Source organism: Mus caroli, chromosome 2 (assembly GCF_900094665.2).
Source record: "Mus caroli chromosome 2, CAROLI_EIJ_v1.1, whole genome shotgun sequence".
Taxonomy (NCBI): Eukaryota; Metazoa; Chordata; class Mammalia; order Rodentia; family Muridae; genus Mus; species Mus caroli.
The window spans coordinates 156,854,525-156,869,245 of NC_034571.1; the positions used below are offsets into that span (position 1 = coordinate 156,854,525).

The 14,721-nt window shown below is 51.4% G+C and overlaps 1 protein-coding gene across 1 annotated transcript in view; it reads right to left on the reverse strand.

Moving 5' to 3' along the window:
• Znf335 (zinc finger protein 335) overlaps positions 1 to 4,654 on the reverse strand; it is a 21,317-nt gene extending 16,663 nt beyond the window's left edge. The window contains exons 1-6 of the mRNA XM_021156731.2: positions 4,401 to 4,654; positions 3,505 to 3,755; positions 2,062 to 2,299; positions 1,020 to 1,097; positions 516 to 821; positions 291 to 437 (exon numbers count right to left, since the gene is read on the reverse strand). Coding sequence (XP_021012390.1) covers positions 291 to 437; positions 516 to 821; positions 1,020 to 1,097; positions 2,062 to 2,299; positions 3,505 to 3,705 — 970 coding nt within the window. The 5' untranslated portion in view covers positions 3,706 to 3,755; positions 4,401 to 4,654. The remainder of the gene's footprint in view (positions 1 to 290; positions 438 to 515; positions 822 to 1,019; positions 1,098 to 2,061; positions 2,300 to 3,504; positions 3,756 to 4,400) is intronic.
• Between the last annotated feature and the right edge of the window lie 10,067 nt (positions 4,655 to 14,721).

A 14,721-nucleotide genomic window follows, 5' to 3' on the forward strand; every position in this document is an offset into this window, starting at 1 on the left:
ACTTTGTAGACCAGGCTGGCCTCGAACTCAGAAATCCGCCTGCCTCTGCCTCCCGAGTGCTGGGATTAAAGGTGTGCGCCACCACGCCCGGCTTCCACACCCAGCTTTACTAATAATTCTTATGTGCATGCACTGAATAGTTTGGAAGCACAGGTAGGGAATGGAGCTATGAGAAGTGCGTGTATCTTTTTGCTGGCTCTTCTGTTGTTCTGCCTGCCCTGCAGTTTAACCTTCTGCTGTGCTGCACCGGTGTCTCTCAGTCTATAGATGAGTGTGGTCCTCCGCCTTACCCTCCAGATCGTCAATCGCCCCGGCATCCACGATGTCATCCTCCTCTTCCTCCTCCTCCTCCTCCTCCTCTGTGGTCTTGGTGGAAGGGCCCCACTTCCGTACACGGCCCCTTTTACCAGTTGCTGCTGCTGCTGCTGCTGCTAGTGCTGCTGAGAGAATGGAACAAGCTGCCACATCTGGCTCTGTGTCTGCCCCCATCAGGTCCACAGCTGCCGTGGACGCACCTGGGCGGAAGTGCCGTTCCCGCATGTGGCGGAGCAGGGTTGCCTTGGTGCTGCTCCGGTACTGACACATCTTGCACTTGAACTGTTGCACAACCACCACCTCCATCATGGCCTCCAGGCTTTGCAGGTCCAGCTCCTCAGCAACAGGAGCTGGGGGTGGCTGCACTACAGAGCTGGGATCTCCCTGGGGCTCCTCAGGAGGCTCAAGGCATGCAGATGTGGATGTGGGGCCGTCAGCCAGGGCTTCAATGGCTGCCAGACTGTTGGCTAAGGTGGAAGTAGACATGGATGATGCCATGGGAGCGCCTGAGGAAGCACAGAAGAGAAGGTAGAAGGCAAGGTTGGCCATGAGCTCTAGGCGTTCCTCACGGGCAGGTCCAGATTTCCCACAGAGGCCATCTTGTCAGAGGCCAGGGCAATGGCTAACCCTCCAGGGTCATATTGAGTCTTGTCTTTTGCCCCCATCCATTACAGGCTCCCAGGGACTGACGACAGGTTTCATACCATCATCCGGCCCTTGCAGGATCAGGTACTGTGTGGTCTCAGCTCCTCCCTCTTCACCACTGGTCACAGTGATGCAGCCTGGCAGAAAGGGCAGAGGGTGACACTCTCAGAGGGACCTTGACAATAGGCCCACACCCTTGGACTTCACTTGGCAACTGGAGAGCAACTGTGTCACCCCTTGCACCTTGGACATACCCACCGCAGGCTGGTGTGATGTCTGGTGTAGGTGACGTGCTAGCCTAGTCACCAGGATGCCAGAGCTACCCTGGCAGACCGGGTTTTGACAAATGGACCAAGTCGTCCTTTATCCTCTCTAAACTTCCTCAGGACACAGATCCTGCAGGTACCATGTCTCAGAATGCTTCTCAGACCATACCAGAGCTTTGTGGGATTCTAGTGTTGTATGCAAGTCCCTAACCTAAAGACCCAGCAAAGTACTTAGCAGCTTGAACTCAGGGGTCACCTGTCTGAGTTTACTGCCCAGGAGAAACAGTGTCACTGTTACCCAGTCATTTTTTGGTGTCTCTCTCATGTGCCTTATAATTCTCATATGGACCAGATTAATGGCAGCCATCCCCTCTGCAGGTTACTGGGAGCTCTGCCCCTCTTATATGTCAAGTGTTTATAACTACCCCCAGCGCAAAGCCAGCTACAACTGTTTCTACTTCTTAGGATTAGTTACTGTTGCATGTACTTCATCTGGGCATGCGTGGAAGTCAGATGACAACTTTTTGGGAGTTGGTTGCTTCATTCCACTGTTATGTGGGTTTAGCGGCAGTCACCAGGTCTACCTGACAAGCACTATCACCAGCTGAGCCATCTTACTGGCCCCAGCTACAGCTCTCCGTACTTCTGAGCACTGTGACATCCTGGCATCATACAGAACTTACAGTGACATCGTATTTGATACTTGGGTTATTTCCCACTAGGAGACAGCTGTAAGTTCCCCTTACACACCCCACAGTCAGGTAATTCATCTTCACTCATTCATTGACACAGATGGCTGTGGGATTGGACAGGGCCACACCCTCTCCCTACTCACTCTGGATGAGGTCTGGACCAATGGTAGATTCGATGATCTTGTCAATGGCAGAGCCTAGGTCTGAAGAGGAGGCTGTGCAGTCAGACACCAGCATGCTGGGGTCTGGGAGAACACTGGAATGCACCAGAGCTGGGGGGCCACCAGGAACCTCTGCCACTGGTCCCCGGGACACAGAAGATGAATCAGGGAGGCAGCCATGAGGCAAAGGGTCTGTTGAGATGCTCTCGGATACCTCCTCCTAGGTGTAGGAAGCAGAGGGCAGTTCAGGAGCCAGGTGTGAGGCAGGACAGAGCAGCCTGTAGATACCCCAGAGACAACAAAACCACCCCAGAGACAACAAAACCACCCACCCACACTTCAGCCCTACAGAGGCCCAGGAGGGCTCTCCTGTCAGTGACAGCCCGAGGGCCCGCGGATGTAGTCAGGAACTACCCCAGGGGGGAAAGCAGCAGCTCTCTAGACCACAGGCCACAGCCAGGAGGCACAACTGTCACCGGGCTTTTGCATCAATCATTCCCCTGCTTCACTCTCTTCCATGATCACTACCCAGCTTTCTCACAGCCATTTAAGCACTGCCCCCTCTAGAGGGCAAGCTGGACCTTACTCAGGGCCTTTCTGCTCCTGCCCACTTCCCTTTGGAGGCCATGTCACCTCACCACCCTGGGATGACAACAGGTTGGGTCTACTCTTTGAGAAGAGAAGCCTTCTTCTATGGACCCAGTTCCTCAGTGCAATCCCAGCCCACCCCTGCATCTCAACGTTTTCCACACCAGGCTGTGTTCTCTGCAAGGACCTGGACCACACCTGCCCTGTCCCTAGCAGTAACCCTGTAACTTAGTGTAAGTTATATCCCGGGGTAGGCCCACTTCTGCTGACATAATGAAACCCTGAACTGCACACCCAGGGCCACTACCTCATATCTCCATCAAGTGGAGTCCAGATACAATCCCCATCTCGAAAAATTACTCATGAAGCTACCAGAGGTGACTATGTTTCTAATTTTCACTTAACAGAGGAGATGAGGGCTTAGAACCTGGGTAACCTGCTCAAATCACAAAGTAATGGGTCAGGAAGGCATGGCTCGGTTTCCCCTTACAGCCTAGCACCCATAGAACCAGGCCCTCCCGTTCCATTTGACAGATGGGAAGACTAAGATAACTGAGATGGATCAACATTTGAACCGGGCTCACGGAGATTGAGGGCTCTGGGTAAGACCATGGATAATTAATTCTGGCTCTGTCGATAGCAAGCACGCTCTGCCTCAGTTTCCCTTTCTGAAGATGCCGGAAACAAATGGTTTAAGTATGTCTCTTAGCCATGGGGCTTGTCAAAACCGACCACAGCAGTTTGGCATGGCTTGACGTCTGCCTCAAAAACAATTATTTTCTACAAGTAGGCTTTGCTGACGGTGCCCCTGCCCACACCATCCACACTGATCCATACCACAGAGTGGCTGCCACCGTCCGAGCTCTGCCCGACGCCAGAGTCGTCGGCCTCCGTTAACCCTGGGACGGTCGCAGCGTCGCTGCTGTCCGCGGACACAGCTTCCGAGGTGCCCACACCCAGGCCGCTCTCAGAAGGCTCCTCAGGCTGGCCGGGCCGAGGGGCCGCGTCGCTACTGCTCTCCACCTCGTTCTCCTCCATTGGTTCTGGGGACGGACTGACAGCGAAGCGCGGGGTTTGAGGCTTTCACTCTGCCAGGCGATACGACCATGGTTGCAACAAGTGGTCCACCTTTCGGGCCCGGCCAAGCAGTACCCACCCAGATGCACCGGTGTGCCCATTCCGCAGATGCAAAGACTGAGCATCGGATTAGACGGGGCGGGGTTTCCTGGAAAGGGAACCTTCCAGAAAAGAATAGGGATGCCTGGCCTCTCAGGCTAGGGCCCCTCTGGGAAGAAGGGTGGCCCCGGTGGGTGATCACGGCCTGATGCTCATCCCAGAGGCATGAATCGACCCTGGGCGGACACAGCGGCTCGGCCCTCCGGCCCCCGCGTCCCCTCGGATGAGGAGCCGGTGGTACAGCCCGCAGGCCCCCGGGGTCAGTGGTTCACTCCCCTTCCCCGGACTCCCCTGCGGAGGGGGCTGACAGCGACGGTCGCGGGGCCTGGTGACTCGGGGCTGTCCCCGGCGCTGCCTGAGCTCCAGGCCCGGCGCCATCTTGTGGCGGCGCTGGGTTTCCGCTCAGGCAAATGCGAGAGCGGCTAAAGGGCCTGGGACCCCGGGGCCCTGTTCGGACAGCCCCGCCGGCCCGGGAGTCCGCCACCCGGCAGCCTCGCGGCAGGGCCCCGGTGCACGGCAGTGTGCGGAGGGGCGGCCCGCCTCCGGCTGCCGCTAACCTGAGTCTCTGGCTGCTGTGTCGCTCTCCGACTCCGGCATCGACGAGGTCGCCATCCTCTCACCCCCGTCGCGGAGGAACCCATCGGCCGCCCTCGAACCGGAACTACTTCCGCCGCCGCCCCCCGGGGAGAGAGAGGTCTGCGGCGTTTCAGGAGGCCTCTCAGGGGACTCAGAGCCGTCGTCGGGTTCAGGAGGACCCTAGAAGTCGCATGCTGCCCGGTGTTAGGGCTGAGGTCAGCTGGGGACGGGGACTACTTTTTCGTGTGGCGGAGGGCTACACGGGAAGTGGCGTGACGTCACGCAGGTCCCAGGCCGGACGAGGCGCGGCGGAGGCGCGGCGGAGGCGCGGCGGAGGCGCCCGGCTCTCGTGGGCGTGGCCCCCAGCGTCTAGCCACACCTCCAGGGGTCGCTTAGGGAACCGTCGCGACCTGGGATGGCTTAGAGGTGTCCAGAGAGGAGGAAACGTCAGTCATTTTCCTGGTTTTTCACCTGTAGCTTAAAGCTCCACTCGAGCCAGATCGGGTTCTCCCGGGTTGGGCTTGCTGTGCCGTAAGGAGGGAGCTTATACAGATGGCAAAACCGAGGTTTGAGGACAGGAAAGGCTGGTCAGGAATCATAACTAAGGTGACTTGGGGGATCGGGTAATGGCGGAGGTCAGGGATGTTTGAAGAAGAGTTAATGCTTAGACCACGGTGCACTTCGCGCTGTATTTCTTACAAGGACTGGAGGGCCAGACACCCAGCTGTCTGTCCTCTGGTCAGTGTAGGTGTGTTTAGAAGTTGGGGGGGAATTAGCTCAGTGGCAAACACGAGGCCCTGCGGTCCGATTCCTAGCATACACACGCGCTCATAGACGCGCATGCACGCACGCAGGCAGTGTTAGGTATTTTTAGAAGTCTGCAGTCCTTGGGCCCAGTGTGGTGGTGGCTCATGCTTTTAATCTAGCACTCCGGAGAGGCAGGCTAACCTCACCTGACTTCACATAGACCAGCTGGAGCTATGTAGTAAGTTTTTCCCAGAAACCACATGGTAAAAGGAGAGAACCGTCTCTTCCAGGCTGTCCACCCACCCCCACGCGCTCTTAGTGTCATGTGTGCACTCACAGACATAACAATAAATACATGCTTAAAGCCGGGCCCTGGTGCTGCACGCCTTTAATCCCAGCACTTGGGAGGCAGAGGCAGGCGGATTTCTGAGTCCAGCCTCCTGGTCTACAAAGTGAGTTCCAGGACAGCCAGGGCTACAAACCCTGTCTCGAAAAAAAAAAAAAAAAAAAAAAAAAGGAGGAGAAGAAAAATCAATGCAGTGAAAAGGACATGTGGCTTTGAGTTATTACCAGCTCCTGGACACAAGGGCTCCTATGCTCTTGTCACAGAAAGTTCTCCCTTCCTAGTGTTTCCTCTTTGATAGAAATAGACCAAGAGGCCTGTGGAGGCCCATCCTCACTGTCCCTCCTTCCCACCCAGCATTACCAGGCCTCTAGAACAATCCTTGAGACCTGCATTTGGGCTAGCTTCATGGCGGGTTGGTTTTAACACTTCTTTATATCCCTCCTGTATCCTACTGGATGCCTTCTGTCTCTTGACAGAGTCACTTAGGCCAGGACATCCAGGGGTGGTCGCACAGAGCTCATAGCCATCTCATCTCCAGCCAGCCCAGCTGAAGTCCAGCCCTAACCAGGGGACAGGATTCCAGAAGACCCTGGTCTTGAGAGACACTAACAGCTTCACCATAGAACAGAAAGGAGTGGGGCTAAGAGAGGCAGCGGTGGCTCAGGTTCTCAGGGCTGCCGGTTTTGTTTGCTCACCCTCTGCTTCCTGCCTCTGTTGGCTTGGGTTTGGGGAACTGCATGAGAGTTGGCTCAGTGACTACGACATAGACTCTTTCTGCAGAAGGAGCAAGTTTAGTTCCCAGCAGCCACTTCTGATGGCCACAGCTAACCAATAACTCCAGCTCCAGGGGCATCCTCTTCTGGCCCTTCTTGGACAACTGCAGTCACTTGTACATACCTCTACACAGACATGCATGCACATAATTTAAAAATAAGTGTTAAATAATGGAGATAAAACAAAAAGGTATGTGCACATAGACACCTACACACTGGGTCTATTGAGACCTAGGTTGGCCTAGAACTTGCTGCTTAGCCAAGGCTGACCATGACCTTCGAATACTCCTGCCTCTAGCTCCCAAGGGCCTGAATTGTAGGTATGAGCCACTAAGGCCAGTTCAAACCCTGGTTTTCTCACTGCCAATCAAGGCTTCTCAGCAGAACATGTCGGAAAAAATTCTGCAAGTGGAGAAGACAGCTGCTCTCACCTAAAGGACATTAAAGTGGACAGTTGAGAAAACAGAAGCCAAGAAGGGAGAGAAGGAACCGTACCAGGTGCTGTAGGGGTGTGTCAGTGTCATTTTAAACAGTCTCACTGTAACCCACACTCCTGCTTCTCCCTTCTGAGCATCACAGACACATCTCACCCACCGGGCCCCGCACTTCATAGCATCTGAAGTGAGAATGGCTCCTGTAGGCTCCTATATCTGAATGCTTGGTTCCCAGCTGGTGGAATTGGTTGGGAGGGATTAGGGATTGTGTCCTATTTGGAAGAGGCGTGTCATTGAGAGGTGGGCTGCGAGGTTTCAAAAGCTCAGCCCATTTAGTTAGCTCTTTCTTCCTTTGACTAGTGGATCAGGATGGAAGTTCTTAGCTACGGGGCCAGCTTCATGCCTCCCTGCCTGCTGCCATGCTCCTGGCCAGCATGACCATGGTCTCTTACCCTCTGGAACCATGAGTCTGAATAATTCTTTTCCCTTATAAGTTGCCTTGGTCATGGGGTCTCTAAACAGCAATAGAAATGTATCTAAGGGGCTGGTGAGATGGCTCAGTGGGTAAGAGCACCCGACTGCTCTTCCGAAGGTCCAGAGTTCAAATCCCAGCAACCACATGGTGGCTCACAACCATCCACAGCGAGATCTGGCGCCCTCTTCTGGAGTGTCTGAAGACAGCTACAGTGTACTTACATATAATCAATAAATAAATCTTTAAAAAAAAAAAAAAAAAGAAATGTATCTAAGATATTGGGGTTTTTTGTTTTTTGATTGGTTGTCTTTAATTGTTGTTGTTACTGGCAAGTTATCTGCAATAACCAAAAGGTTTGGGTTGGCTGACCCCTCGGTGCCCTGCCATGTTGCTGTCTGCCTGTCTATTCATTCATATCTCTTCTAGTAAGTTCATTTTACAAAGAAAAATTAATTTCAATAAATAGCTTTTGAACCCTGTTTTGGGATTATTTTTTTGCTATGATTAAATATTATGATCAAAAACAATTTAAGGCCGGGCGTGGTGGCACATGCCTTTAATCCCAGCACTTGGGAGGCAGAGGCAGGCGGATTTCTGAGTTTGATACCAGCCTGGTCTACAGAGTGAGTTCCAGGACATTCAGGGCTATACAGAAAAACCCTGTCTCGGGAAAAAAAAAAAATTACGATCAAAAGCAACTTGAGAAGGAGAGGGTTTGTTAGTTTCTCTTACATGTCAGGTTCATCCTCAGTGAGGACAGGAACTCAAGCAGGGCAGGAACCTGGAGGCAGGAGCTGATGCAGAGGCCATGGAGGATATGGCTTTACAGCTTTTACCTCCTGGCTTGCTCAGCCCGCTTTCTTATAGAACCCAGGACCACCAGCTCAGGGTGGCATCGCTCACAATGGGCTGGGCCCTCCTACATTAATCACTAAATTGTTCCATGGCCTACTTATCAACAGCCCAGTCATAGAGAGGCTCCCTCCTCTCTGACTGGTTTTTATCAAGTTGACATAAAACGAGCCAGCATGCCGGGCAGTGGTGGCGCACGCCCTTAATCTCAGCATTTGGGAGGCAGAGGCAGACAGATTTCTGAGTTCGAGGCCAGCCCGGTCTAGAGAGTGAGTTCCAGGGGGCTGGTGAGATGGCTCAGTGGGTAAGAGCACCGGACTGCTCTTCCGAAGGTCCAGAGTTCAAATCCCAGCAACCACATGGTGGCTCACAACCATCCGCAGCGAGATNTGGCGCCCTCTTCTGGAGTGTCTGAAGACAGCTACAGTGTACTTACATATAATAAATAAATAAATAAATAAATAAATAAATAAATAAATAAATAAAAAAGAGAGTGAGTTCCAGGACAGCCAGGGCTACATAGAAAAACCTTGTTTCCAAAGAAACAAACAACAAAAGAACATAAAGAACAAAAAGAACTGCCAGCACACACCCCGAATCTGAGCCTTTTCAGTAACAACTGGAGGAGAGGATGATTGCCTTGGATCAAGTCAGAGGTTTCTCTCCAGTCAGATGCCTCCTTTGGGGCCTGGGACAAATGTAAAGGACCAATCACATCATGGGTAGGGAGAAGGGGTAGGATGGGGACAAAGTAATAGTATACCTTCACAGGCCTGCCTCCAGTGACCTTTGAAGAAGGGACCACCTAGTAGCCACTCCGCTATGACTTCACTGATGAATTTAGCATCTCACAATCCAGTCACTTGTCAGTTGTCACACCAGCTGGGGACCAAGCGTTTGTACAAATCATTTGGGGAGAGACTTTATGCCCAATCCATAGCAAAAGGCTCTCTTCCATGGAGACAGAAAAAACTTGAGTCTCAAGAGAGACTTCTAGCCAGGCAGTGGTGGCGCACGCCTTTAATCCCAACACTCGGGAGTCAGAGGCAGGCGGATTTCTGAGTTCGAGGCCAGCCTGGTCTACAGAGTGAGTTCCAGGACAGCCAGGGCTACACAGAGAAACCTTGTCTCCAAAAACAAAAACAAAAACAAAAAAAAATAACCAACAACAACAAAAAAGAGACTTCTCCAGTGTCAGAAAGGCAGGGAGGGAGCTGTGCTGGATTGTGTGAGGATGGTCCCCATGGCCACCTATGTTTGAACGCTTAAGTCACTAGAGCATAGAACTGTTTGAGAATTAGAGGGATTAAAGTGTGGCCTTGTTGGAGAAAGTATGCCATTCGGAGTGGGCACTGAGATTTCAAAAGTCGGAACCCAGAGTCTCTTTGCCTCTCTGCTTGCAGATAACGATATAGCTCTGACACATCGCCAGAGCTATGCTCCCCACAGTGTTGATAATGGACTAAATCTCTGAAACTCCAAGCAAGCCCCCAATAAAATGTTTTCTCTTGTGATAGTTGCCTTGGCCATGGTGTCTTTAAACAGCAACAGGACAGTGCTGAGGCCCGAGATGAGCTAACAGCATTAGTCTCTGATTTGGCAGGAGACATGGTAGAGATGAGGCGCAGGTGTTGGCGTCCATTTCCTTTAGGGCAGAATTTAAGGGAGGGCACAAATTAGCCCTTCTTGGGACTCAAAACTTTAAAAAAACAGGAAAACTCAGAGAGCAGAGAGGGGGAGAGGGAGGTGGGAGTGATAATGTCCTGAGGCCAACACGTTAGCCCTGTGCAGAGCAACCACGAGTCAGCAATGTAACTGACCTGACTAATGCCCAGTGTAGAGACCCGAGAATCGGGAGGTCATCGCCCTCTGAGCTCTGTGAATCGGGGAAGCTTGTTTTAAAGATTTATTTATTTCATGTATATGAGTACACTGTAGCTGTCTTCAGACACACCAGAAGAGGGCATCCATTACAGATGGTTGTGAGCCACCATGTGGTTGCTGGGAATTGAACTCAGAACGTCTGAAAGAACAGTCGGTGCTCTTAACCACTGAACCATCTGTCCAGCCCCTGGGGAAGCTTTTTAAAACAAGAGATGAAAGAGCCTTTCAGGTCTGGCTCCTGAGGCTGTAGGATTTGGGGCAGGTGGAATCCGTATGATTGTTATGGGAATGGAAATAAGTGAGTACCCACCTCTATGGTATAAAGACTGTATAACCTGAGGGAAACTCAAGTCCCGGATGGACTGGCAGGATGGACTGGCTGGTGTGAACCGTGTGGATGCTTGGTCACCATCCCCTGAAGGTCTCATGAATGTCACAGATTGAATTGGAAGATAAGAGGAAGAACAGACACTACTAAGAACATGAGACACTCAGCGGGTGGTATTTGATGTGTGGTTTGCTCAGCCTGGTAAAGCTGTGTTCACAGGCACCTGAAGTTCATTCAGCAGGGACTGTGATGCGGAACTTTAGTGGCCTTGCTGAGCCCAGGGTGGGTATGACCTTTACAAGGTAGGTGGGGCTCTAACAGGGCTGAATGATTCCGACCAGCCTGTAAATTGATTCCTAAAGTGCAGTCAGGAGGTGGTGAGAGAGTGGTGAAGCGGACAAGGGTCTAGGTGCTGGTCAAAAGCATATGGGCAGCCTTGAAACGAGGCTAGATAGAGTTCCTGCCCCGTCCCACCCCCCACCCCTAAAAAGAAAGGGGAAGTGTTTGCGAGGCCTTTGAAAAGCTTTAATGCCTAAGCAACAGTTTACCAAGGAAGGAATGGGCACTAGCGTGGTACAGAATGGTACAGGAGAAAGTCATTAGGCTTCTAGAACTGGTTGCTTTCTTTCTTAGGTATGCTGTGTACATTTGCCCCGTGGAAGAAAGTGTATCAGGAATGGGAATTGTCTGTCTGTCCAGCTTTGGCCCTTTCTGCAAGCAGGTGTGGCTGATTTTAAAGACGGGGTCTCACCAGATAGCCCTTGCTGGCCCAGAACTCACAGAGACCACTGGGCCCCTCCCCAGTGCTGGGATTAAACATCCACATACCAAGCCCGGTGCTTGCTCCCTCTTGGCCCTGTTCTAGGCTGAGCAATGCCAGACAGTCCCCAGCAAGCCCAGTGGGGATGGGGGCGGGGTTGAGGTATGGCCCCACAACTGCGCATCACGATGAAAAGGGGGGTGGTTTGTGGAGGATGACATCAGACTACAGAGAGCTGGACAGGCAGTGGCACCCTCTCTGCAACTGCCAGCACAGGGCTGGAGAGACTGCTTCACAGCAGATGAGAGCTCTGCCTGCTCTTCCAGAGGACCAGGTTCTATTCCCAGCAACCACACTGCAGCTCGTTGACTTATGCAGGTCCAGGAGATCTGACGCCCTCTGCTGGCCTCTTGGAATACAGCACAGACGTGATGCGGAAACATACATGCAGGCAGAACGCCTGTCTGCATAAGCATACTTTTAATACTTTTTACTTTATGTGCATTGGTGTTTTGTTTTTGTTTTAAAGAAATAATTGGTAAAAACGATGGGTGTTTTTTTTCTTGCTGCATCGGGCCTTGCTTGTGTTTCATTTTTAGTATCTCATGAGCTGCCAAAGATGAATTATCGCTTTCCTGGAACAGATGGTAGAGAGAACCTTCAGAGCCCCTGCCCACCCTCTGTAAAAAGAGTTCAGTACACAGTGCTAACCCTGAGTATCTTACAGAGCTGGGAGAGCGTCTGGAAGAACAAAGGCAACAGAAAGGAAGAATGACTGCAGATGCGCTGATGGCTGTGGCTTCATATCCCAGAAGCCATATACTGATGAGTGGAAAACCCAGTGCCAGGGTGGGCTACCTCTATACATTTCTGGACTCGGAGTCTTCTGAGGCCTCCAAAACCATAAAAGCTGATGTCATGTACTAGATAGTTTTTTTTGTCAACACAAGCTAAAATCATCTGAGAGGAAGGAGCCTCTGTTAACATTTCTCCATGCACTGAGCTGTACAGCAGCTTGTTGGGAATTTTCTTAACTAGTGATTAATGTGGGGAGGGCCCAGCCCATTGTATATGGTGCTATCCCTGGGCTGGTGATCCTGGGTTCTAGCAGAAAGCAGATTGAGCAAGCCATGGGGAGCAAGCCAGTAAGCAGCACCCCTCCATGGCCTCTGCATCAGCCCCTGACCTGTTTGAGTTCCTACTCTGACTTGTATGTATGTATGTATGTATGTATGCATGCATGCATGTATGTATGTATGCATGCATGCATGTATGTATGTATATATTTATGAGTACTCTGCCACATGCCAGAAGGGGGCATCAGATCCCCTTTTAGATGGTTGCCGGCCACCGTGTGGTTGCTGGAAATTGAACTCAGGACCCTTGAAGGAGCAACCAGTGTTCCTCACTGCTGAGCCACCTCCCCAGGCTCTGCCCTAACTTTCTTTGATGATGAACACCAGTGTGGTGTAAACCAAATAAACTTTCTCCTCCCAGATGTTTTTTGGATACGGTGTTCCATTCCATCACAGCAATAGAAATCCTAATGAACAGACCACTGCTATTAGTGCATGCCAGAATGAGATGTGAGACCCTGTTGCTAAAGACATCTCGTGTTTTGGATGCAAGCCATTGAGAAATTAGCAAATGACACTTACAAAGGCTCAGGAGACAAAACTCCTAAGATCCAGGAAGCTCAAAGTCGAAACACTCTTGAGACCCCCTACTAAGGTTATACAAATCCCGAGTACCGCTGGGGAGAGGAGTCTCTTCAGCAGAGCTGTCTGCAAACCAGCAGGAGCTCTGTGGGCACGGCTTTCGTGAGTCATGTATACTCCGGTGGGCTTCTGGGATACAACTGCCTTTGAGTTGCTCATAGCTACCCCAATAAACTCAGTGAACTTGGTTCACCAAGATGGACTTGAGCAGAGCTGTTCCTTTGGTCTGCTGTCCATATCGGGGTGAACAGATGTAGGTTCATGTCTCCCAGAAAAAGGCACCCAACATCTGGAAGTGGCTGTGACTCCAGGCTGGATCCTCGGAAGGGGATGCTTGTGCTGTTGCAACAGGTGTTTACTGAGTCCTCCCCAGGTACCAGGGGCTGCAGATGCACTAGGACCTGCAATCACAGGTGGGTCACTAGATACTTCTCACATTGCTGTAACGCCTTAGGAAACTGGCCCAGGGCTTGCAAGGTGGCTAGAGTTGTGCATGTGGGAGCTCACCCGTGGAGTCCTGGCCATCTCCTCACTCTCTTCGGTGCCTCTACCATTGCCCTAGACACCACAGAACTGAGGCCAGGAAGGCATACTGTAGCTAGTCACTCCTAGCTTCTCTGCAGGCCACTAGGGTTGCATTAAACCTGTTGTTAAAGACCTATTTATAGCCCCAAACTACACTCCTACAGGGGATAATGAGTCCCTAGGGTCGACTCCCCGTGGTGTGAAATGAAGGCTTCTTTTGGTTTCTCCTGAGTCTTTCAGCACTGGAGGGAGGTGGGCTTGTGGAGAAGGGGCCTCAGGATCAGAAAATGGGCTGAGATTGAAGAGTTTTGTATTTGATGGCAATTCCTGAAGGCAGCAGGTGACACAGCGGCAAACATGTCTTCTGATAGCAAGAAGACAGGTGACAGAGGCAAGACCTGTATTTGTCTCTTTATTTTGTCTCTTGCCTTGGGTGTCCTCAGCATTTAGTGACATCTGTAGGCTCAGGAGACACGAGACACCTGTTTATACCAATATAGCCTTGGCCCAGAGCTGGAGTTTCTCTGTAGTTGACTGAATATAATAAGTGGATTATATTATATGTTCCCTTGATGCCCTCTATGTGACTCTGTCATAGTTTGTGCATACTGTGACACTGCCAGTGACCCTCCAGTGTCTCTAGCAGACTGAGCTAGACCTGGGCATGTTTTATTTCTCTGTTCCCCAGAGTTTGTTGTTGCTGAGACAGTGTCTCAGGAAGCCCAGGCTGATGGCCTTGAGTTCCTTACAAAGCTAAGGATGACCTTGAACTTTAAAAAAAAAGATTTATTTATTGATTTTATATATGTGAGTACACTGTAGCTGTACAGATGGTTGTGAGCCTTCGTGTGGTTGTTGAGAATTGTATTTAGGACCTCTGCTCGCTCCGGCCAGTCCCGCTTACTTCAGCCCAAAGATTTATTTATTATTATACTTAAGTACACTGTAGCTGTCTTCAGACACACCAGAAGAGGCCGTCAGATATCATTACGGGTGGTTGTTAGCCATCATGTGGTTGCTGGGATTTGAACTCAGGACCTTCAGAAGAACAGTCAGTGCTCGTACCCATCTTGCCAGCCCGACCTTGAACTTGCTTGTGCCTTCTGAGTTCTGGGATTGTAAGCCTGTGGCACAACACTTGGTTTTGTTTTGTTTTTTGTTTTGTTTGTTTTTTTGAGACAGGGTTTCTCTGTGTAGCCCTAGCTGTCCTGGAACTCACTTTGTAGACCAGGCTGGCCTCGAACTCAGAAATCTGCCTGCCTCTGCCTCCCGAGTGCTGGGATTAAAGGTATGCGCCACCACGCCCGGCACAACACTTGGTTTTATGTAAAGCTCTCAAAAGCCCAGGGCTCAGCCGGGCGTAGTGGCGCACGCCTTTAATCCCAGCACTCGGGAGGCAGAGGCAGGCAGATTTCTGAGTTCGAGGCCAGCCTGGTCTATAAAGTGAGTTCCAGGATAGC